This window comes from Giraffa tippelskirchi, chromosome 2, assembly GCF_054371585.1.
Source record: "Giraffa tippelskirchi isolate mGirTip1 chromosome 2, T2T-mGirTip1v1.2.pri, whole genome shotgun sequence".
Classification (NCBI taxonomy): Eukaryota; Metazoa; Chordata; class Mammalia; order Artiodactyla; family Giraffidae; genus Giraffa; species Giraffa tippelskirchi.
In genome coordinates, this window is record NC_137276.1 from 44,310,300 (window position 1) to 44,333,286 (window position 22,987).

Sequence of the window (22,987 nt, forward strand, 5' to 3'; positions counted from 1 at the left end):
AGTACCTGTGTCTTTTTGAATTATGTTTTTCTTTGGGTATATCCCCAGGAGTGGGACTGCTGGGTTATATGGTAGTTCTATTTTTAGTTTTTTAAGGAACCTCCATATTGGTTTCTGTGTGTGTGTGTGCTTAGTCACTCAGTCATGTCTGACTTTGTGACCCCATGGACTGTAGCCCACCAGGCACTGCTGTCCCTGGGGATTCTCCAGGCAAGAATACTGGAGGTGGTTGCCATGCCCTCCTCCAGGGGATCTTCCCAACCCAAGGATCAAACCCAGGTCTCCTGCACTGGAGGCAGATTCTCTACCATCTGAGCCACCTGGGAAGCCCAAGTGTACTGGAGCGGGTAGCCTATCCCTTCTCCAGAGTATCTTCCTGACCCAGGAATCAAACCTGCATTGTAAGTAGATTCTTTACCAGCTGAGCTACCTGGGAAGCCCATTGGTCTCCACAATGATTGTATTAATTTACAGTCCTACAAACATTGGAGGAGGGTTCTCTTTCTCCAAGCCCACTCTAGCATTTATTGTTTGTAGATTTTTATAACAGTGGCCATTCTCATGTGTGTGAGGTGATACCTCATTGTAGTTTTGATTTGAGTTTCTTTAGTAATTAACAATGTCGAACACCTTTTTATGTGTTTTTTGGCCATCTGTATGTCTTCTTTGGAGAAATGTCTATTTAGGTCTTCCACCCATTTTTTTTTATTGTATTGTTTGTTTTTTTGAGATTGAGCTCCATAAGCTGATTGTATATTTTGGGGATAAATCCTTTGTCACTTGCTTTGTTTGCAAATATTTCCTCTCATTCTGAGGGTTGTCTTTTCACCTTATATATGGTTTCCTTCACTATGTAAAAGGTTTCAAGTTTAATTAGGTTCAATTTGTTAATTGTCTCACAAATTATCTTTTTAATAGCAATATTTAACATAAGTATATATATATTTATTTACTATGATCCCAAAATGTTATGAAATTATGAAGCATGGGAAGGTTTTACTTTTTTCCTTTTGGAGAATGTTACTAAATGAATTTCTTGGAGATACCTGATGTACAATATTACATGTTATAGGAACACAATATAGTGATATTTTTTAAAGATTATACTCCATGTATAGTTACTGTAAAATACTGGCTCTATTCCTTGTGTTGTACAATATATCATTGCAGCTTATTTTATACCAAATAATTTGTACTTCTTAATCTCTTAAACTTAAAATGTCCCCTCCTTCCTTTTCCCTACTGTTAACTACTACTTCTCTACATGTGAGACTGCTTCTTCATCATTTTTATTATTTTGTTGTATTTTTGTCAGATTTCACATACAAATGATATCATAGAGTATTTGTCTTTCTCTGACTTATTTCACTTAACATAATACCCTCTTAAGTCCATTCATATTGCTGAAAATGGGAAAGTGGTTTTTTTTTTATGACTTAGTATATCATTTTATATATGTATACACATCTTTATTATCCATTTGTCTGTTGGTGGAAGCTCAGGTTGCTTCCATATCTTGGCAATTGTAAGCAATGTTGCTATGAACATCAGTGTGCATGTACCTTTTTGAACTAGTATATCTGTTTTGGATTTATCCCCAGGAATGACATTTATGGGTCATATAGTAGTTCTATTCTTAGCTTTTTGAGAAACCTCCACACTGTTTTCCACAGTGACAACACCAATTTACATTCCCATCAACAGTGCAAGAGGATTCCCTTTTCCTCACATTCTCACTAACACTTGTTATATGTATTTTTGGTGATAGCCATTCTGATAGATATGATGTGATATCTCATTGTGGTTTTGATTTTCATTTTGCTCATGATGGTGATGTTTAGCATCTTTTTGTGTGCCTGTGGACAATCTGTCTAGCTTCTTTAGAGAAAAGTCAGTTCAGGTCTTCTGCCCATTTTTAATTTTTTTTGATGAATTATATGAGCTATTTATATACTTTGGGTAATACCTCTTTATTGGTCTATAATTTGCATATATTTTCTTATTCAGTAGGTTGTCTTTTTGTTGATGATTTTCCCTTGTGTGCAAAAGATATAAGTTTAATTATGTCCCATTTGTTTACTATTGCTTTTGCTTCCTTTGTTCTAGGAAAAGTTTCCCCCCAAGTTCTCCTGTGGTTTATGAGAAAGATTGTACTGCCTTGTTTTCCTCCAGGAGTTTTATAGTGTCTAGTTTGACATTTAGGTCTTTAATCCATTTGGAGTTTATTTTTGTATGTGATGTTAGAGACTGTTCTAATTTCATTATGTGTAGCTGTCCAGCTTTCCCAGCACCACATATTGAAGAGACTATCTTGCTTCCATTGTACATTCTTGACTCCTTTGTCATAAATAACTTGACTGTAAGTGTGTGGCTGTATTTCTGGGGAGTCTAATCTGTTTTATTGGTCTATGTGTCTCTGTGCCAGCGTCATACTGCTTTGATTATTGTAGCTTTACAGTGTATTCGGAAGTCACAATGTGATTCCTCCAGCTCTGTCCTTTCTCAAGATTGTTTTGGATATTGGACGTCTTTTGGTTTACCTACAAGTCTTAAAATTATTCTAGTTCTGTGAAAAATGTCATTGGTATTTTGATAGGGATTGCATTGAATCTGTAGTCTTGGGATTTTGGCTTGGGTCAAACAATGTTTTTTTTTCCTGCACCAGTAAGTCTTTATTTATTATATTTTCCCAGGGAAAAACAGGGAGAGGAAAAAGGGCCAGTATGTGTGTTACAAAATGATACTAAATGGGAAAGGATGTACCTTGGTACAGTAAAACCAACCATCAAATTAACTTTCCCCCAGAAGGAGTCGCCAAGCCAAAGGGTGCTCAATCTCCAGCAGTTCAGGAATGAAGGGATGAGATAAGAGAAAGAACAAATAGATACAATCTTTTTTACCTTCTCTCTCATCACATAAATTCAAAATTTCACACAAAGCTTTGGTTCCTAGCAGTAAACACAAAGTTGTATTCTTCCACCTCCTGTTTAAACAGTCTTGTGGCCACTTTGACATAAGTTTCTTGCACACCGATTAAAGTTCTTGAGTGGCTTGGATATACATTCATCCTTCCTTGATCAGTCTCCCAATCCTACTTAGTGTCTTGGTGGCTAAAGGAGAAAATAGTTTTTCAGGACTTTGACACAAATCATTTTAAGAATTGCAGACACCTTGCAAATTAAATGTACAAGTATATGGGCCATATTTTAGGATTGTAGAGAAGGGGGAACTAGAAAAGGGAATAGAAATCTAGTTTTTAAGATGGAAGATTTTGTTCAAAATTAGAAATAAAACAAGGGGAGCACAAAAGAAAATGTAGTTCAAGACTCCTCATTTCAAGAAGAGTGGCCCCCACGCTTACCTTTCAGATCTCTTTGCCTGGTGCAGGAACTTTTGTCAAGATGCTTTGGCTATTTTTATCAACATATAAAAAAAGCTTATAAAAAAAAAAACCTAAAGAATATGGAGAAGAGGAACACATTATACTTACATAAACTAGGCTACCTAGGAATCACCAGATTAATTACTTGTGAAATCCTACAAAGCCCAGACAAATACAGTAATTGGAGGCAGGTAGCAATGGGAGACCTAAGAACCTAAGATCAGACACACATCACCCAATGGATGTGTTCTATTGCATTTGCCCCATTAAAACACAGTGAGGTAGGTTTGCAGTGACCTCACAGCATGTTAAAACAAACCAACAAAACTACACTTTTCTCCTTTAGCCACCAAGACACCAATGACTGCTGTAACAGGGCAGGACACTAGCTCTGGAAACCACAAAGAAGCCACTAATAATGGACTTTCTGAAAGCCAAGGAGGAAAAGCCCATAATTAGTAAAGGTTAACTATTTTGTCCTTGATTTATATATACATCCCTGGATAGCTCAAGATGGATACAGAGGCATCATTCTTAAAACCTATACTTACCAACATACTTTTTTTTTTTTTTTTTTTTTACAAAAACACGCATACACATTGTTGTGCATGGCAGGCCTAGCCCAATCCAGTGAAGGATTGATCTGGTATATAAAGTGAATCCTGTGCCCTGGAATTGGAGGTCTGGTACAGGAATACTCTATCAAACATACAGGTGACCTTTGCCTAATCTTGGCTTCATCTCTCTGCACATTTTACCAGGTCCAGCCTCCTTTACCTGTTAAGATCAATTTCCAGTCTTTCAGTAGGAGACAAAGTCAAGAGGAAACCCAGTTAAATTCTAGTCTCTCATAAAACATTGAATATGAAGGGGTTTCAAGAGGACACTATGGCAGGAAAGACAACTCTTATTGACAAAATAAGGTAGCTCAACTCCAAAGAGTTGTTCTCTCTGGTGATACAGTGATAGATAAAAAGAATTCCTACTATGTAACCTGAACCTGCTGCCGACTTGTACATATACATACAATTGTTTAGTGTTCCTTTACTGCTTATTGTGGATATATATTTTAGTTTTTTTTTCTTTTAACCTTCCTACTAGCTTTGTACACGGATGGCTTCCTATCTTTATGTTTACTTCTATCGGTGAGCTTTTGCATTGCATAATACTTACTAGCTTTTTCTCTTTTGCCTAGATGAGTTCCTTTAAAATTTGTTGTAAAGCTGGTTTCAGTCATGGACTGCAGCATGCCAGGCTTCCCTGTCCATCACCAACTCCCAGAGGTTGCTCAAACCTCAATGAGTGAAACTTCAGAGGTCTATGTCATTTTTCTAATTACAGGTGGACCTCTGATATTATTTTTAAATCTTGAAATGTTTTAAAATGAGAAATTTCTTTCTAGGCTTTTTGTTCTCTGAATTTCTCTTTACCAGTAAGGTAGAGTTTCCATAATATGCTTTTAAGGAAGATTGCTAAATCTTTAAGTAATCTATTAGAATTCAGAGTACTTTTCTTTCACTGGTAGATATGCAGGGATTCAGGAGCCTTGTTGTTGTGTTTAGTTGCTCAGTCATGTCCAACTCTTTGCAACCCCATGGATTTCAGCACACCAGGCTTACCAATCCTTCACCATCTCCTAGAGTTTGCTCAAACTCATGTCCATTGTGTCAATGATGCCATTCAAACATCCTATCCTCTGTCACCCTTCTCCTGCCCTCAATCTTTCCAGCATCAGGGTCTTTTCCAATGAGTTGGCTCTTCACATCAGGTGGCCAAAGTACTGGAGCTTCAGCATCAGTCTTTCCACTGAATATTCAGAGTTGATTTCCTTTAGGATTGACTGGTTTGATCTTGTTGTCCAAGAGACTCTCAAGAGTTTTCTCCAGCACCACAGTTTGAGAGCATCAGTTCTTCAACACTCAGCCTTCTTTATGGTCCAAGTCATATCTATACATGACTACTGGAAAAACAATAGCTTTGACAATACGGACCTTTGTCAGCAAAGTGATATCTCTGGTTGTATACACTGCTTTTAATACACTGTCTAGGTTTGTCATAATTTTTCTTCCAAGGAGCAACCGTCTTTTAATTTCATGGTGGCTGTCACCATCTGCAGTGATTTCAGAACCCAAGAAAATAAAGTTTGTCACTGTTTCCATTTCTTCCCCATCTATTTGCCATGAAGTGATGGGACTGGATGCCATGATCTTAGTTTCTTGAATGTTGAGTTTTAAACCAGCTTTTTCACTCTCCTCTTTCACCTTCATTAAGAGGTTCTATATTTTCTTTGCTTTCTGTCATAAGGGTGGTGCTCTGCATACCTGAGATCATTGATATTTCTCCCAACAATCTTTATTTCAGCTTGAGCTTCATCCAGTCCAGTATTTCACATGAGGTACTCTGCATATAAGTTAAATAAGCAGTATGACAATATAGAGCCTTGATGTACTCCTTTCTCAATTTTGAGCCAGTTTGTTGTTCCATGATTGGTTCTGTTACTTCTTGACCTGCATACACATACTTCTTGACCTGTTTCACATGTGGCAGGTAAGGTGGTCTGGTATTTCCATCTCTTTAAGAATTTTCCACAGTGTGCTGTGATCCACACCGTTAAAGGCTTTAGCATAGTCAATGAAGCTGAAGTAGACATTTTTCTGGAATTCTCTTGCTCTTTCTATGATCTAGCAGATGTTGGCAATTTGTTCTCTGGATCCTCTGCCTTTTTGAAATCCAGCTTATACATCTGGAAATTCTGAGTTTATGTATTTTTGAAGCCTAGTTTGAAGGATTTTGAGCATTTCACATTGCTAGCATGTGAAACAAGTGCAATAGTGTGGTAGTTTGAAATTATTTGGCATTGACTTTCTTTGAGATTGAAATGAAAACTGATCATTTCCAGTCCTGTAGCTACTGCAGGAATTTTCCAAATTTGCTGGCATATTGAGTGCAGCACTTTAACAGCATCGTCTTTTAAGATTTGAAATAACTCAGCTGGAATTCCATCACTTCCATTAGTTTTCTTCATAGTAATTCTTCCTAAGACCCACTTGACTTCACATTCCAGGATGCCTGTCTCTAGGTGAGTGATCGCACCATTGTGGTTATCTGGTCATTAAGGCCTTTTTTGTACAGTTCTGTGTAGTCTTGCCACCTTTTCTTAATATCTTCTGCTTCTGTTAGGTCCATACTATTTCTGTCCTTTATTGAGTCCATCTTTGAATGAAATATTCCCTTCACAACTCTAATTTTCTTCAAGAGCTCTTATCTCCTTACTTCTGGGTTCTGAATACATGAAATGTATTTCTACTTTAAGATCCCATAATATGGCCTTTTTAAGTGTTTACAATTATATTTATTTTTTCATAAAGTAATAATATGGTTATATTTATGACATATGTATTAGGATTCCCTATTTTAATATTATCATAAGTATTACCATTTTAAAAAGTCTTCTAGAACAAAAATTACCTGATCATTGAAGACATTGTCATGCAGGCAGCTGCTGCTAAGTCGCTTCAGTCATGTCTGACTCTGTGCGACCCCATAGACGGCAGCCCACCAGGCTCCCCTGTCCCTGGGATTCTCCAGGCAAGAACACTGGAGTGGGTTGCCATTTCCTTCTCCAATCATGCAGGCAGAGAACACTTGAAATTTATAAATTATTCTATGTGCACAATGAATTTTGACTAAAGGATCATTATATTGAGAAATCTTAATAATAACACTTCAAACTATTCTAAACAGACAGGTATGTGCCATTTAACCCCGATTTTAGCTGTGTTTGTGGAATTTGTCTTTATTATTTACTTGAATCAACCATCAACCAAGTTTTTTTAATGTGTACAATACACCTGGTATTTCACTTCCTTCTGGGATTACAGCAATGACTTGAAGCAGATAGCCTTTGCTCTTATGAACCTTGCAACTTAATATAATGATTCTAGTACGTAATTCCACTTTGAGAAAAAAGGCACCACCAGTTATTGGCAAAAAAAATACTAGCCTACAGACTTACATGTTTGCCTTCCATCTTTCCTTTGCCCTAAAGCATGTATCTATATTTATAGGCCAACTGAACTCTGTATATTTACAGTGGATTCTCCTTTTCTCAACTACTATTAATATAAATACAGCTATATGTCTCACACATGTAATATGACTTACAGAAGATATTTGTCACATATCAGGAATATTTGTGCCGTTTCTAAATAACTGTGTCATAGAATAAAGGTACATCTTCCTAAAGCCTTCATTTTAACTAATAGTCAAAGTTTAAACATTTATAGTTGGAGAAGCATGTTGAATTCACAGTGATATTTAAAATACACTTCAAAGATGTAAATTTAAGTAACATGATTTTATAAAACGAAAGCACAAAAGATAATCCTCAGAAGCTTTCTAAAATATAAAATCATAGAGTGTTTATGTAGTGTCCTATCAATGTCTACAATGATAAAAATGTTTATATACAAAACAGGAACTTCCAACAAAATATTCACAAGGTTAGTCTTTTAATCAGGATTATATGGGAAGATAGTTTATTCAATTCCAGTTGGTATTAGTCTACTCAAAGTCAGTTGCTATTAGTCTACTCTAAATGTCAGTTTTTAGTTGCTTTGTTTCAACTGAATGAATAAAGCAAGATGTAGCCTATGGTGGAGAATGAGAAAGTACAGAGAAAATATTTTGTGAGACTTAGCTGACATTTTGAAACAAACTAAAATCAAACTAAACTAATTTTATTTAAGGACATATAATAGGCTTTAAAAAACAAACAGTATTAACTGACAAGAATCTATTTTTTGTAGAACATTTGAGAGACTGCAAGATTCAAGGTGTTGAAGGAATATGCAAACAATATAAATGAAATGTTCACTTTCATACTTGCTAGTTATTGTATGATGGAAATGTAAAGATATTAGCTGGTCATTAGTGATGAGAAATTGTAAGGAAAAGCTTTGCTTTGAACGATGTTCTCAAAGCTTATTCACTGCAAAGAAATATTAAACACTTGGGAAAAATTTTCTTGGGACTTGGGACAAAATTCCAAATTATTCACTCTGTTAATTTATTCACTCTCTTAATTCATGCATAATCTTTAGTCTGACTCTTTGACGAGTCCTCACATCGCACCCCCCCAAAAAAAAACACTTTTAAAAATAGTAAATTAACCCTGTATAGATTGATGGGATCCTAGTCCCTTATTAATAATGTCCACACCCTGCCTGTCCTAAATTATTAAGATAAAACAAAGTGCAATTAATCAACATTTTCACCAAAGCATGCTTCTATAAAGATGATCATGTTATTAAGTGACACATTTACAAATATTACAAGTTACAAATATTTTTCTGAAATATAGACTAGCACTAAATCTTCCCTTTTTTTTTAATTAATGGTGTTTTGAAGACAGTGTAATACAACAAAGATCATTGGTTATACTTTTGATGGTGCCACACTATTAAACTTTCAGACTTTCAGTATTTATAATAACTATCATGTTCACACTGACCTTTGGAATGGTTGCAGTAATCCTTTATTAAATGAGGCAGTGATACCACCAAGCCAAACTGAGTGAATCAATATGTTTTCTAAAGCAGACAGATATTTTAAAGGGTAACATTTTCTGAGATTGTACATGTATATAGATACAACTGCCTATTTAAATTATGAAATGTATAAACTAGAATATTGAGTGAGAGACAGGAAGAATTATCCTTAGTGGTTTCATCTAGCCATCTATATTTCACAATCAAGTGATTTTGATTGAAGAGTGTCCATATATTCAGTCAACATCCATTTCCTCTACTTCAACCACATTTGTTATCATTTTCTCCAGGCATTTTTTTTTGCCCTACCTTAAACTGAGCAGACCATTTCCATCTGGAGAAGGAAATGGTAACCCACTCCAGTATTCTTGCCTGGAGAATTCCATGGACAGACCATGGGGTTGCAAAGAGTTGGACACGACTAAGTGACGAATACACACAAACTGACCAGCAATATTCATCCTTGTAGTCTTTGGATTTGAATTTTTCATCTGAAATGCAAATTTCCTAGCTAAGTGCATAGCTCACATCTTGAGTCAATTTTGTTCAGGGCTCTCCTCAAATGTCATCTCTTTAAAGAAACACCTGCAATAGCAACACTGCCTCCCCACTTGACTAACACTTTTTGTTCTCTTGCTCTGCTTTTTTTTTTTTTCCCCTAGATGTCTTGCCTCTGCCATCTGGAGGGGATTTGTTTTGCTTGTCTTCTAGTTTTCTAGTGTACTCAGATAAGTAGCTATTTCTTTTCCACTCAAAACCATTTTAAGGAGAAACCTCGATGAAACACAAGTCTGACAATTCATATTCCCAGTTTGTAGACTTGTAAACTTTCAGAAGCAAGCAAGCAAGGCGAAAAATACCATCAGAGGCAAGAATAGGCAAAAGGAGATTGTTTAATGTTCTTATAATGAAAAGAAAAACTTTGTTTCTGAGGCACCCTGAGTGAATAGAGAGTTCTGTGCTAAGCAGCCAGTACTTGAGACTGGAGCTAAGAATTACTGTCAAACAAAACTCAGAATCTAGAAAACAACAATGAGGACTGATTTAAAAAAAAAAGCAAACAAGAAACACCTTCCTTTGGTAACCAGTGGCAAATGGTTTGGATAGGCTAAAAGGAATGCTTTAATATATTTTATCTCCACTTCTATTTAAATAAACCCATTCATATTTTAACCAAGCTGAATTTACTTTAATGGTGCATAGGTTTGATTCTCCAAACCTTTTATTACTGAGTACAATTAGGAGATTAATTTTTATTCTAAGGAATAAGTATTAATATATATTAATATATTGTATTAATATTTATATTATTTGCTTAAATCATATCATCTGATATGAATATAAAATCTAGCTTTAGTGCATCCTTCAGTTTCATGAAATAGCAGTAAATGAAGAGATACTAAGTACTTTTATATTTGTTAATCCACATGGCACTCTTAAGCATATTTAATTGAATTTTGTTACATTTCCAGGTGTAAATATGTGGCGTTGGAATGTTTGTTTTGGAAACTGCTATAGGAGGTATTTTAACTCCAAGGATGTTTCAAATCATCTGGGGGTGACTGTTCTCATCCAGAAATTGCTAAGAACCTTTATATTATTGATTACTATAGTCAAAAGTAACAGAAGTGATCCTTTTCATATTTCCAGTGTCCTAGCAGAAGAGTCATACCCCATTGACTTGCTATGCTGGTTCCTCAGTTTCGTCTCTTCCCAACATCTTGTGCCATCTCTCATCTGGGGTTCTCATCATTTTCTACTCTGAGTTACTTCATACAGTTTAGTATTCTTCCACCCTAGTTGTTATTGCAAATTTTTTTCTGCCAGTTTAGACCTTGCTCTCTTTAGAGAATAAAAGAGAAGAGTGAAGATAACATCGGCAAAAAGGGTTCTGAACACACACACACACACACACATATATATATGTATATAAGTGACATCACACTTTGTTTAAACCTTGGGAATATTCATAAACAAACATTGGTTCTTCAAGAGTTATCTTTCCATGAGTGAAAGATCTATTTTACTAGGAATATGTGAAACTCTGCTTGCAACCCTTCCGAGGTATGTAAGGCAGAGTTTGGCAAACTCCTTTGCTATAACGCTAAGATACGAAATTGGTAACTATAAGGAAAGAAGAACATCAGCATAAACATTTAATCTTCAGGTCTTCCAAGCTTAGTGATTTTTGACAATGGAAAGAAAAGGATGACACCAAGCAATTTGCAAATGCCTCTCAATAACATAATTGTTTCTAATGAAGAAGCAACCTCCTTTCCCTCCCCAAGCTACATGCTTGGGCCAGAGAATCTCCACAGAAGGAGTGAGCAACTGAATTCATTGTTCCTTTCTATAACCTCCCCTACCTCTCTAGAAGTACAGGAGGGTCTGTAATACTCAACCCAGTTCATACTTGGTTCTGAAATGTACCCTGACAAGGACCAGGAGACACTCTCATTAAATCAGCTGTGGCGTCCTCTGTTGATGGCTCCCTTCATAATGTGAAGACACTCCATTATCTTTCATTTCCCAAATTAGCTGTGAGACAACAATATCTTAATTGCAAATCCATAAAGGACACATGGATTTGCCTCCTAAATCTCTCACTTACCTAGTGATGTCCTGTTGCTTCTGAACCTCTTTACTTTTGTACATAGTGTTATATTAAAACCATGACTTCAGATCATTTTCTTATCCCCTTGACTCAGCACTGCTTATGTATTTATCCAATTTCTGAGAGTTGGCCTGAGCCAGTTGTTCCAAAGTCTGTTTGAATGTCATTCCATAGTTGTTGTAAAGTAGCCAGGACCCTGACTTGGCTGGCACCCAGAGGCAAGTTTAAATAGTTCTAGTATAACTGTTCCTGGCCTTTCTCCTTCCAGTAAGGACTCAATGCCATTAGGCAATTCAGGGTCCAGTGAACCTAAAAATGTATTTCTAGAAATATTTTTTAACAGTTTCTTTTTTAGAGCAGTGTTTTAAGTTCACAATGGAAAGTACAGGGAGAGAGTGTTTTTCCATATACTCTTTACCCTGCACATGTGTAGCGTTCTGCTTTATCAACATCAGTCACTAGAATGGCACAATTTTTTTTTTAACCAAGGATGAACCTACATTGGCACATCGTAGTCACCCAAAGTCCACAGTTTACCTTTGATTTCCTTTTGGTGTTGTGCATTCTATTGGTTTGGACAAATATATAATGACATATATCCATCATTAAAATATAATGCAGTGTTTTCACTGCCCTAAAATTCCTCTTTGCTCTGCCTATCTTTCTCCTCCTTACTCTTAGAAACTACTAATCTTTTTATTTTCCTCATTTTTTTTTTACCTTTTCCAAAATGCCGTAATTGAAATTATACAATCTCTGCTTTTTTTTTTTTTTTGGATTGGATTCTTTAGCTTAGTAATATGCATTTAAATCTCTTCCATGTCTTTTCATGGCTTGATAGCTCATTTCATTTTAGTCTGAATTTGTTTGGATGCACCATAGTTTACTTGCTAGGACATCATGGTTGCTTCTAATTTTGGGCAATTATGAATTAAACTGCTGTACATGTCCATGTGCAGGTTTTTCTGTATACATAGGCTTTTCTGGAAAAAAATAGATATTTTCAAATAATATATTCTAAGTCTGTTTCTCACTATACATTCTCCCCTCTAAATGTAATTACTTATTAAATATGTCCTATATACTAGTTCTAGAGGTTTCTGGTGGTGGTCAGGGGCCAATGTAATTTTCTTAATGGTCTGACTTTGGGTCCTTACCACATAAGCTTGATTTTCTGGTAGCTGTGATGAAAATAAACTCTTCAGATTGAGGGTGATATAATGAATCTGTTATCAATATACAGCTGAGGACAAGGATCAAGGAAAGGAACAATCTAGCAGGTCCCAGGGTGAGAAAGAGGTTTATGAATCTCTATCTATTAAATTTTTAATTATTTCAAACATATACATGTACAAACAAATTTAGCACACATTCATAAAAAAATAAATATTTCCATCCCACAGAGAATAAAAATTTTGAAATATGCAGATGTATGTAACAAATAATGGACAGTTTTTAAATGTATCTTAGTGACTTATATCGGAGAAGGCAATGGCAACCCACTCCAGTACTCTTGCCTGGAAAATCTCATGGATGGAGGAGCCTGGTAGGCTGCAGTCCATGGGGTCGCTAAGAGTTGGACACGACTGAGCGACTTCACTTTCACTTTTCACTTTCACTTTTCACTTTCATGCATTGGAGAAGAAAATGGCAACCCACTCCAGTGTTCTTGCCTGGAGAATCCCAGGGATGGCGGAGCCTGGTGGGCTGCCATCTATGGGGTCGCATAGAGTCAGACAGGACTGAAGTGACTTGGCAGCAGCAGCAGCAGCAGCAGTGACTTATATAAGAAAATTTAATATGTATTTTAAAATACCTGAATTGTTTAAAAGCTATACTCGAGGATGTATTTAGCAATGGAGATTGTTTAGCAGTAGACATCAATAAAGTAAGCCAAAAACAAATTGACACACAAACTTACTAGTTTGGCTTAATAAAGGATTTGCTATGCATTACTTTTAAGAGGCCCTCAACCTTTAAAAATAGGTGCTTATTACACTAGTAAAATAGGATACCCACATGTTTTGTTACTGCCGATTAAAAAGTTTCATGAAAAAAAACAAAACAAAACTGAGTGTAAGAACAGGACTAGAATTAACTGTCCTTTTGGAAAATTTCTCAGATTTGTCTAAAGAAAAATATGAAAACACTTTAATGCATTGTTTCCTTTAGACTTTTAAGGCAAGCATGATTACACATTACATTATAATATCTGGCAGAGTTTCATTTGATCACCATATTTTTAGAAATTAATGTGAAAGAAAAATGTAAAACATTTAATTTCTAGATTGGTATTTATACTCCTTGTGATGACACTCAAAAAACTTTGGCAGCATTCTGAGTAGTTGGCGGTTTCTACAAAATATGCCAATTAAAAAGCAAAACATTACTCCACTACATCATGTCACATTCTTCTAAAATATAAATATTGAACTTTCACCACATGCCACCACGCAGCACTGCTATGACAACATCTTTGTAGAGTTCCTAAGCTCCTTCAAAAAGTGGCATCTAATCAGCACAAGGAGAGGTAAAATATTACCGTGGCTATAATTATCTGGTTGGCAAAATAAGCTCTGTGTAGAATTATGTTGAAACAACCATTTAGTAAAATTAATGCTTTAGTTCAGCTCAGCTCATATGTTTAAGGGAACTGGCGAACAATGAGAAAATAGAGATTGGTTTTCTATCACATTAATTTTTTGTCTCTGTTTAAAAAGCAAACTTTTTTTTCTTACTATAGTACATTTAGAAAGCAGATTTGTTCACAGAAAAACAGTTAAGGATAAACCATAATTCTACATGTGAAATGTACATTTTCTGGTATAGTAATTATATATATATATACTTTTTTTTTCTTCTCTGAGGACACATATAGAACTTATTTCTAATTTATTTAAATGCATCTTAGTAATATGTTAACTTCACATGTTTTCAAGGTCAATAAGTATCGGATTTTTAAAAATAAACTATCAAACCTGTGTAATTTTAAAAACATTTCTAAAATTTAGAATAAACACTTAAATTTGTTTAAACAGAGGCCAGGAGTATTGTGGACATTTTTTGGCTGATTCCAAAGGGTATGAAAGATGTTTAAGAATTTAAAAAGTTTATACAGATTCTTCTAAGAAAGAAAATAAATATTACTAATACAGCATAGTAAATCTATGATTAAGTACACCAATACAGGTATTATGCATATTATAGAAATTTTCAAGATACATATAGGTTGAATTGCAGTGAAAACTCATTTTCTAATAAGCCACTTGCCATTGTTTTTTAAAAAGACATCAATCTGGTAAAATAAAAGTACAAATTAAACCCAGTGGAAGGTCTGTTGCAAAATCAATAGACAAAATGAGCTACAGAACATTTCGTATTTAGAAGAGCTTACAATAGAAACCAAGACTCAAGAGATTTCCATTTTACTTTTACCTAATAGAGGAGTAGCATCTTTAAATATGTGTAAAGTTTAGAGAGACTAAGAGAGTGTTGGGGAACAAAAGTGCTAATTTTTGTTTTGATAAAGAAAATTATATTGCTGAAGGGCTTAATATAAATTAAGAATTAGATGTTACTTATGACAGACAGACTGAGTGAAAAGTCAGACTTTCTCCTCTGTTCTAGACCTATTGTTGGGTTCTCTGTTATCAAGAACTTTTTCAGTTTTCCCAGTAACTTCTTAAATCACCGTGCCTAATGATAGGTTATAGATCTTAATCCTAACCTGATTGTAGCAAATTGAAATTAACAGTGCAGAGTTTACCTTGTGGTTCATTTCTTTTGGAAGAATACATTAGGTAACAGTGTATGTGATAGTTGAATCTACCTATTGACAAAGAAAAGCTCTAGCCAGTATCTAGATGTATTCTTGGACTGATCCTGAATCAAGTGACTTCTCTGCAATCAAAACTAAACATTTCTATTCACTGAGTTTCTCATAATATAATCCAAGTATTTCCAGGGAATGGTGTAAATTAAAGTCATACAGGGAAGAAATTAAAAGAGAACTGTTAGTGAATTTGCTTTGAGGCTTTCATTTAGTACTTCCACACATATCAAATCTAGGTTTGAAATGAGAAATCCCTGTTAGATTAGGTCACTTTTAAAGGAGAAATCTCACTCACCATTCCGACTCTCTTCATCAATGGCAACTATGGTGGCTGGTGGTCCTCCCCTAGCGAGTTTGCAATCTAAAGAGAAAACAAGACAAAGTAAGAAGTAGCTATTGCAGGGATATTCACCCTGAGATTAAATTCACTGTGATATGTATTGACATTTAAAAAGAAATATCCTATAATCAAATTAATATGCATTATTGCTGTTAAAAATTTTTTATTTTTTTAAAAAAAGTGTTCATAAGAACTACACAGATTCCTTACCACATTGCAGCAAAGACACATTATAGACCATGAAATGGTTCAAATCATACTGAGAAAATACCAGCAGAGACCACTGGAGAGTAGAAGTCCTTCAGGACAGAGATAATGAAATGGTAATTTAACCCAAAGAAATAACATAAAGGGATGATTAACAAGGATAAACTGTAATTAAAGCTTCACAACAGAAACAAACATAATTGAACTTTAATTGTGATAAAGGGTCTAATTAAAAAGAGTGAATAGAATTTTAACAATATTCTAAAGAGAATGAAACAGAGACAGACAAGCAATGTTTGTGGGGTTTGAGATTTTATTTTTGTCATCTTACCCTCATATTGCCAGTCTGGAGTCAAAAGTATAGAGTCATCAATGGAAGCAGATCAGAAAAATAAAAGAAAGAAAGGAAGAAATAATATATGTGTATATTTAGTGAAGATTGAAAGATATAAATAGCATTGTACAATAACAGATATATCACACCTAATGATTTCTGGAAATGAAATATATAAAATCCTTATTTTTATAATTCAAACACAGCATGAACAAGTTAACTTGATAATGTATGTCACTCACATCTTAAAAATTACAGATCAATTTGAATATAACATACAATACACCTATGTGTCCTATGAAAAGGTAAATGAAATTACATATCAATTGTCTATTATCTCTGTGTTGAACGAACCTTAAGAATACTGCCTGTCAATCAGCAGTGATTAATTTGTTATCTCAAGAACTGCTAATGCATGGATAATGAACATATAAATAGTATCATGAACTATAATATCCATGATAATTAAAATGTGAAGGCTTTGCCTGCAAGATGTCAAAAGTATACTTTTAAGACATAAAGTGCTCTCTCAGGAGATACTTGGCCAGCCTGATAGGGTTGTCATGTGGTTAAATGTACATGGTGTGTTCCTGTGACTGAAACATAAATTGGCTTAAGCCATCCAAGTAAGTGTGCTATTTGGAAGATGATTTCAAGGCTTACTATTTATCTATTAAAATTCTGCCATTATGTACATGGGCATGAATAATAAGGGCTTTGCCAAGCACTTTTCTATATTGTAAGATGTGTGTTCTCTCACGTAAAGCTTAAAATATCTGAAATCTCCAGTTTTCCTCTCTTTGTCCTTGTCAATATTAAGGAGTTTCAGGTCACAGCAGTTTTAGATCTAAAATATCTCATTACACTCCATCCTTTCCTTCCTATACCCCCTGACATAGCACAGCTCCTCACTATTTGCAACCTCTACTGTTGCAGTGGTTTCCTCATTAATCTCCTGGAAACATTGTTCTCATCCTGCATTCATTTATTCATTTCATGAGAATAACTTTTGTGCACCGAAATCAAAGGTAAATTAATGGCGCTTCTCTGCACAAAAACACTTATGTTTCTTTTGGAGTGAAGAAAAATGTTTTAGGATATCATTCAGAGGGTGTCACGGTCCCAACATTGTTTACTTACTAAGCACTGTGCTCTTTAGTCACCTTAGAGCCCTTACTCTTACTAGGATTACATCTTGTATTATTATTAAGGCAGCCTTGTTACCTAAAGTCATTTCTGCCTCTACTACCTGGGAAGTCTGTTACTCTTGATAAATTTAGATTTCACCTATTCCACCAAAACTTTCTTATACCCCAGTGAAAATTTAAATTTTATTCCTGAGTTCTCGTAACTGTTCATCTAGCTTTTTATTCATCTGTGCATACAAAAATTATTCAGTCAAATTGGTAGATAGCTTACTATGTGTGGAAGATGGGAATTAAAAATCAACAACTCCTTTCTTCACAGGTCTCAGGTGGGGGAGATAAGTGGTCAGATAAAGGAAAGATTCATAAACAACCACAAAAGTATGGCACAATGTGGTCTATGTGAGTCAGTTGTTTAATATGATCATCAACAACACAAATGATTAAAATAGAGACAATGCCTGCTGTGAGTAGAAATGGGATACACAACAAGGCAGAGGCAATTTGTGGAAAGAATAAATGTAACGTGACCAGTTCTTACAAGAAGCAATTCTTGGATTACGAAGCATGCCTTCCATTTGTATTTCAAAGAGTAGTTACTTTTCAATACTATTTTATTTCTTCCCACTCTCCTTCTTTCCCTCTCTCTTCCTCCCTCTCCCTCGCGCGCGCACACACACACACACACACACACACACACGGTGGCTCAGTGATAAAGAATCTGCCTGCCAATGTAGGAGACACAGGTTCAATCCTTGGGTCAGGAAAATCCATGGAGAAGGAAATGGCAACCAACTCCAGTATTCTTGCCTGGAGAATCCCATGGATGGAGGAGCATGGTGAGCCCAGTGTCCCAAAAGAGTTGTACATGACTCAGCAACTAAACAACAATCTAAATGCACATATAATACATATATATAGGGTTACTGCCTCAGTTAAAATCCTCATAGCTGCAAAGTAGAGAAAAGGTGTGGTAAATTTTCATATAAGTATTGGTAGAGGAATAGATATTTAATCAATAACTTTATAGGCAGGCAGGATAAAGGGAAATGGATGATGGAGAAACTTGGATATACGTATACAACAACTGCTCATCATTTGGTTACTATTATATTTATGGATAGACTTTTTCTGCTCAGCTAAGTCAAGTATGATTCTCCATATTCTAGCCTTACCCACCTCCCTTACCCTTTCCACTCTTGGTTCATTCTGTAGCCATAGCAAACCAAATTTATGTTTGCTGTGACATCTACTGAAATTCCCTTACTCCTCTTCTTCCCTTGGTTAACTTCTATTTCTCTTCCAAGAACCTGGCAAGGCATCACCTCTTCTAGAAAATCTTCCTTGTTGGTCTAAACTAAATGCCTCTTCTCTGCATTCCTTCAGTATACACTGTGTAAGCATGCCAAGTCATTTCAGTGGTGTCCGACTCTTTGTGAACCCATGAACTGTAGTCCACCAAGATTCTCTGCCCATAGGATTCTCTAGGTAAGAATACTGGAGTAGGTCGCCATGCCCAACCCAAGGATCGAACCCACATATCTTACATCTCTTGCATTAGTGGGTGGGTTCTTTACCACTAATGCCACCTGGGAATCCCTCAGTATACACTGTGCTGTACTTAGTTGCTCAGTTGTGTACAACTCTTCATGACCCCATGGACTGTAGCCCACCAGGTTCCTCCGTCCACGGGGATTCTCCAGGCAAGAATACTGGAGTGGGCTGCCATGCCCTCCTCCAAGGGATCTTCCCAACCCAGGGGTCAAACCCAGTTCTCCCACATTGCAGGTGGATTCTTTACTGTTTGAGCCACCAGGGATGCTCAAGAATACTGAAGTGAGTAGCCTATCCCTTCTCCAGGGGATCTTCCCAACTGAGGAATTGAATCGGGGTCTCCTGCATTGCAGGTGGATTCTTTACCAGCTGAGCTATCAATATACACTGTAGCCCATTGGAAAAATTACTTCATAACAATATATTAGTGATTTTTTTCTAATGCGGGCTCCTTCAGACCAAGTCTGTGTCATATTTATCTTAGTAGCCTCAGAATTCAACCAGAGTGGACCCTGAAAGAATGTTTGTTGAATTTTTCTGAACTACAATCAGCCCAGCTGCAATCTCTCACTGACCATCTCTCTAGGAGTGCGCTCAAAAGTCTCTGTTCTCATTATGTCCTTAGCAACAGAAACAGACCAGGAGTGAAGGTGCAGGTACAGTTCCTTCCAGTCAGACCCCTTTAAAGGATGACTTTCACTCAGCTTTATTCTTTTAGCAAGTTCCAAAACCACACAATAAGATATTTTCCTGCCCAAATAAATAAATAAATTTTATTTATTCTGAATCAAAACAAAAGTGGTTAAAAAAATTTAGACTCACAACACTAATGTAGAGAGGTAGTCAGATACATAAAAATAATCTATTAATAACATTGCTCACAACAGTGTTTGCTTCAAAATGATGTGCTTGTGAAACTATAGTTAGTTTTGAAATGCACAAAATATTTTTAATCACAAGTATATTCAGAAAAAAAGTAAATTTGGATGGAACAGCCAGGATGTATTAGGTATGCAAAATATCCACGTGGAGATCAAAGGGAAAACTAGAAAGCAATTTGGGGGCTAGGTGATCCTGTTCTCTACGGTCTGTGGATAATCTGTCTGCCACAGGAAAGACAGGTTAGCTGATGATGACTGTACCTTGGAAATGCACTTCTGTAATCTATTTAATTTCACCCTTGACTGTCCACATTAAATCACAAATTCATTGTTTTTCGTGGCTCAAATTTCTAACCTCTCAGACCCCTACCTGGTTCACATATCCAATTTGTTGTAAAGTGCAGGATATGAATACAAATACCTGAATGACCAGTGTGACTTATTTTTGAAAATTTGTCATCAAGCTAAAAATAAGCCATATTTTTTCTGTATGTTTTTAAATAATTTTATGCAACAGGTAGGGTTTCAAACTTAAAAATATATTAGCAGATAAGTAATGACTGGTTTCAAAGGTAGTGAACCTATGATATGCTATTCTTACTGCATCCAGAAGCTTAAGAGCATGTTACTCTGTAAAGAGAATATCCAGAATTGTCCAGATATATTCATTTATTACTAGGAAGTGTGAATAGCCAGGAAAATGCTATTTCCATCTTAGCCTATTCTCAAAACTTCTATTTAAGGTCAAAAAATGCCTTTCAAAAAATTGGAGTGTAATTGCTTTACAATGTTGTGTTAGACTCTGCTGTACAACAAAGAGAATCAGCTATATTTATACATATATCCCTTCCATCTTGGACCTCCCTTCCCCACCCTAATCCCACCCATCCAGGTCATCACAGAGCACTGAGTTGAGTTCTCTGTGCCATACAGCAGTTTCCCACTATCTATATATTTTACACATAGTGATTGATATATATTAATTCTAAGCTCTAATTCATCCCACTCTTCCTTTCCCCCACTGCATCCACATGACGATTCTCTATGTTTATGCTTCTGATTCCTGCCCTGCAAATAGGCTCCTCAGTATCTCATTTTTAGATTCCACATATATGTGTTGACCATCTGGTGATGCCCATGTGTAGAGTCTTCTCTTGTGTTGTTGAAAGAGGGTGTTTGCTATGACCAGTGCATTCTCTTGGCAAAACTCTGTTAGCCTTTGCCCTGCTTCATTCTGCCCAAGGTCAAATTTACCTGTTACTCCAGGTATTTCTTGACCTCCTACTTGTGCATTCCAGTCCCCTAAAATGAAAGGACATCTTTTTTGGGTGTTAGTTTTAAAGGTCTTGTAGGTCTTCATAGAACCGTTCAACCTAAGCTTCTTCAGTGTTACTGGTCGGGGCATAGACTTGGATTACCGTGATATTGAATGGTTTGCCTTGGAAATGAACAGAGATCATTCTGTCGTTTTGAGATTGCACCTAAGTACTGCGTTTCGGACTCTTTTGTTGACTATGATGGCTACTCCATTTCTTCTAAGGGATTCCTGCCCACAGTAGTAGATATAATGGTCATCTGAGTTAAATTCATCCATTCCAGTCCATTTTAGTTCGCTGATTCCTAAAATGTTGATGTTCACTCTTGCCATATCCTGTTTGACCACTTCCAATTTGCCTTGATTCATGAAACTAACATTCCAGGTTCCTATGCAATATTGCTCTTTACAGCATCAGAATTTGCTTCTATCACCAGTCACATCCACAACTGGGGGTTGTTTTTGCTTTGGTTCCATCCCTTCATTCTTTCTGGAGTTATTTCTCCACTGATCTCCAGTAGAATATTGGGCACCTACAGACCTAGGGAGTTCAAGGCAAGAATACTGAAGTTGTTTGCCATTCCCTTCTCCAGTGGACCACATTCTGTTAGCCAAAGATGGAGAAGCTCTATACAGTCAGCAAATACAAGACCAGGAGCTGACTGTGGCTCAGATCATGAACTCCTAATTGCCAAATTCAGTCTTAAATTGAAGAAAGTGGGGAAAACCACTAGACCATTCAGGTATGACCTAAATCAAATCCCTTATGATTATACAATGGAAATGAGAAATAGATTTAAGGGACTAGATCTGATAGAGTGCCTGATGAACTATGGACGGAGGTTCATAACATTGTACAGGAGACAGGGATCAAGACCATCCCCAAGAAAAAGAAATGCATAAAAGCAAAATGGCTGTCTCAGGAGGCCCTACAAATAGCTGTGAAAAGAAGAGAAGCAAAAAGCAAAGTAGAAAAGGAAATATATACCCATTTGACACAGAGTTCCAAAGAATAGGAAGGAGAGATAAGAAAGCCTGCTTCAGCGATTGATGCAAAGAAATAGAGGAAAACAATACAATAGGAAAGACTAGAGATTTCTTCAATATGATTAGAGATACCAAGTGAACATTTCATGCAAAGATGGGCTCAATAAAGGACAGAAATGGTATGGACTTAACAGAAGAAGAAGAGATTAAGAAGAGGTGAAAAGAATACACAGAACTATACAAAAAAGATCTTCATGAGCCAGATAACCATGATGGTGTGATCACTCACCTAAAGCCAGACATCCTGGAATGTGAAGTCAAGTGGGCCTTAGGAAGCATCACTATGAACAAAGCTAGTGGAGGTGATGGAATTCCAGTTGAGCTACTTCAAATCCTAAAAGATGATATATGAAAGTGCTGCACTCAATATATCAGCAAATTTGGAAAGCTCAGCAGTGGCCACAGGACTGGAAAAAGGTTAGTTTTCATTCCAATCCCAAAGAAAGACAATGCCAAAGAATGCTCAAACTACCACACAATTGCACTCATCTCACATGCTAGTAATGTAATGCTCAAAATTCTAGAAGCCAGGCTTCAGCAATCCATGAAACGTGAACTTCCAGATGTTCAAGCTGATTTTAGAAAAGGCAGAGGAACCAGAGATCAAATTGCCTATATTCTCTAGATCATCGAAAAAGCAAGAGAATTCCAGAAAAAACATCTATTTCTGCCTTACTGACTATGCCAAAGCCTTTGACTGTGTGGATCACAATAAACTGTGGAAAATTCTGAAAGAGGTGGGAATGCCAGACCACCTGACCTGCTTCTTGAGAAACTTGTATGCAGG

At 36.1% G+C, this 22,987-nt stretch overlaps 1 protein-coding gene across 14 annotated transcripts in view; it reads right to left on the reverse strand.

The window, feature by feature from the left end:
• PCDH15 (protocadherin related 15) overlaps positions 1 to 22,987 on the reverse strand; it is a 797,082-nt gene that overhangs the window by 620,646 nt on the left and 153,449 nt on the right. For 11 of the 14 annotated variants that reach the window (XM_081573683.1, XM_081573682.1, XM_081573681.1 and 8 more), the window contains exon 2: positions 15,673 to 15,738. In XM_081573683.1, coding sequence (XP_081429809.1) covers positions 15,673 to 15,738 — 66 coding nt within the window. Of the gene's footprint in view, positions 1 to 15,672; positions 15,739 to 16,255; positions 16,271 to 22,987 lie in introns of all 14 variants that reach the window. The other 3 variants (XM_081573685.1, XM_081573680.1, XM_081573676.1) reach the window with 1 other exon arrangement.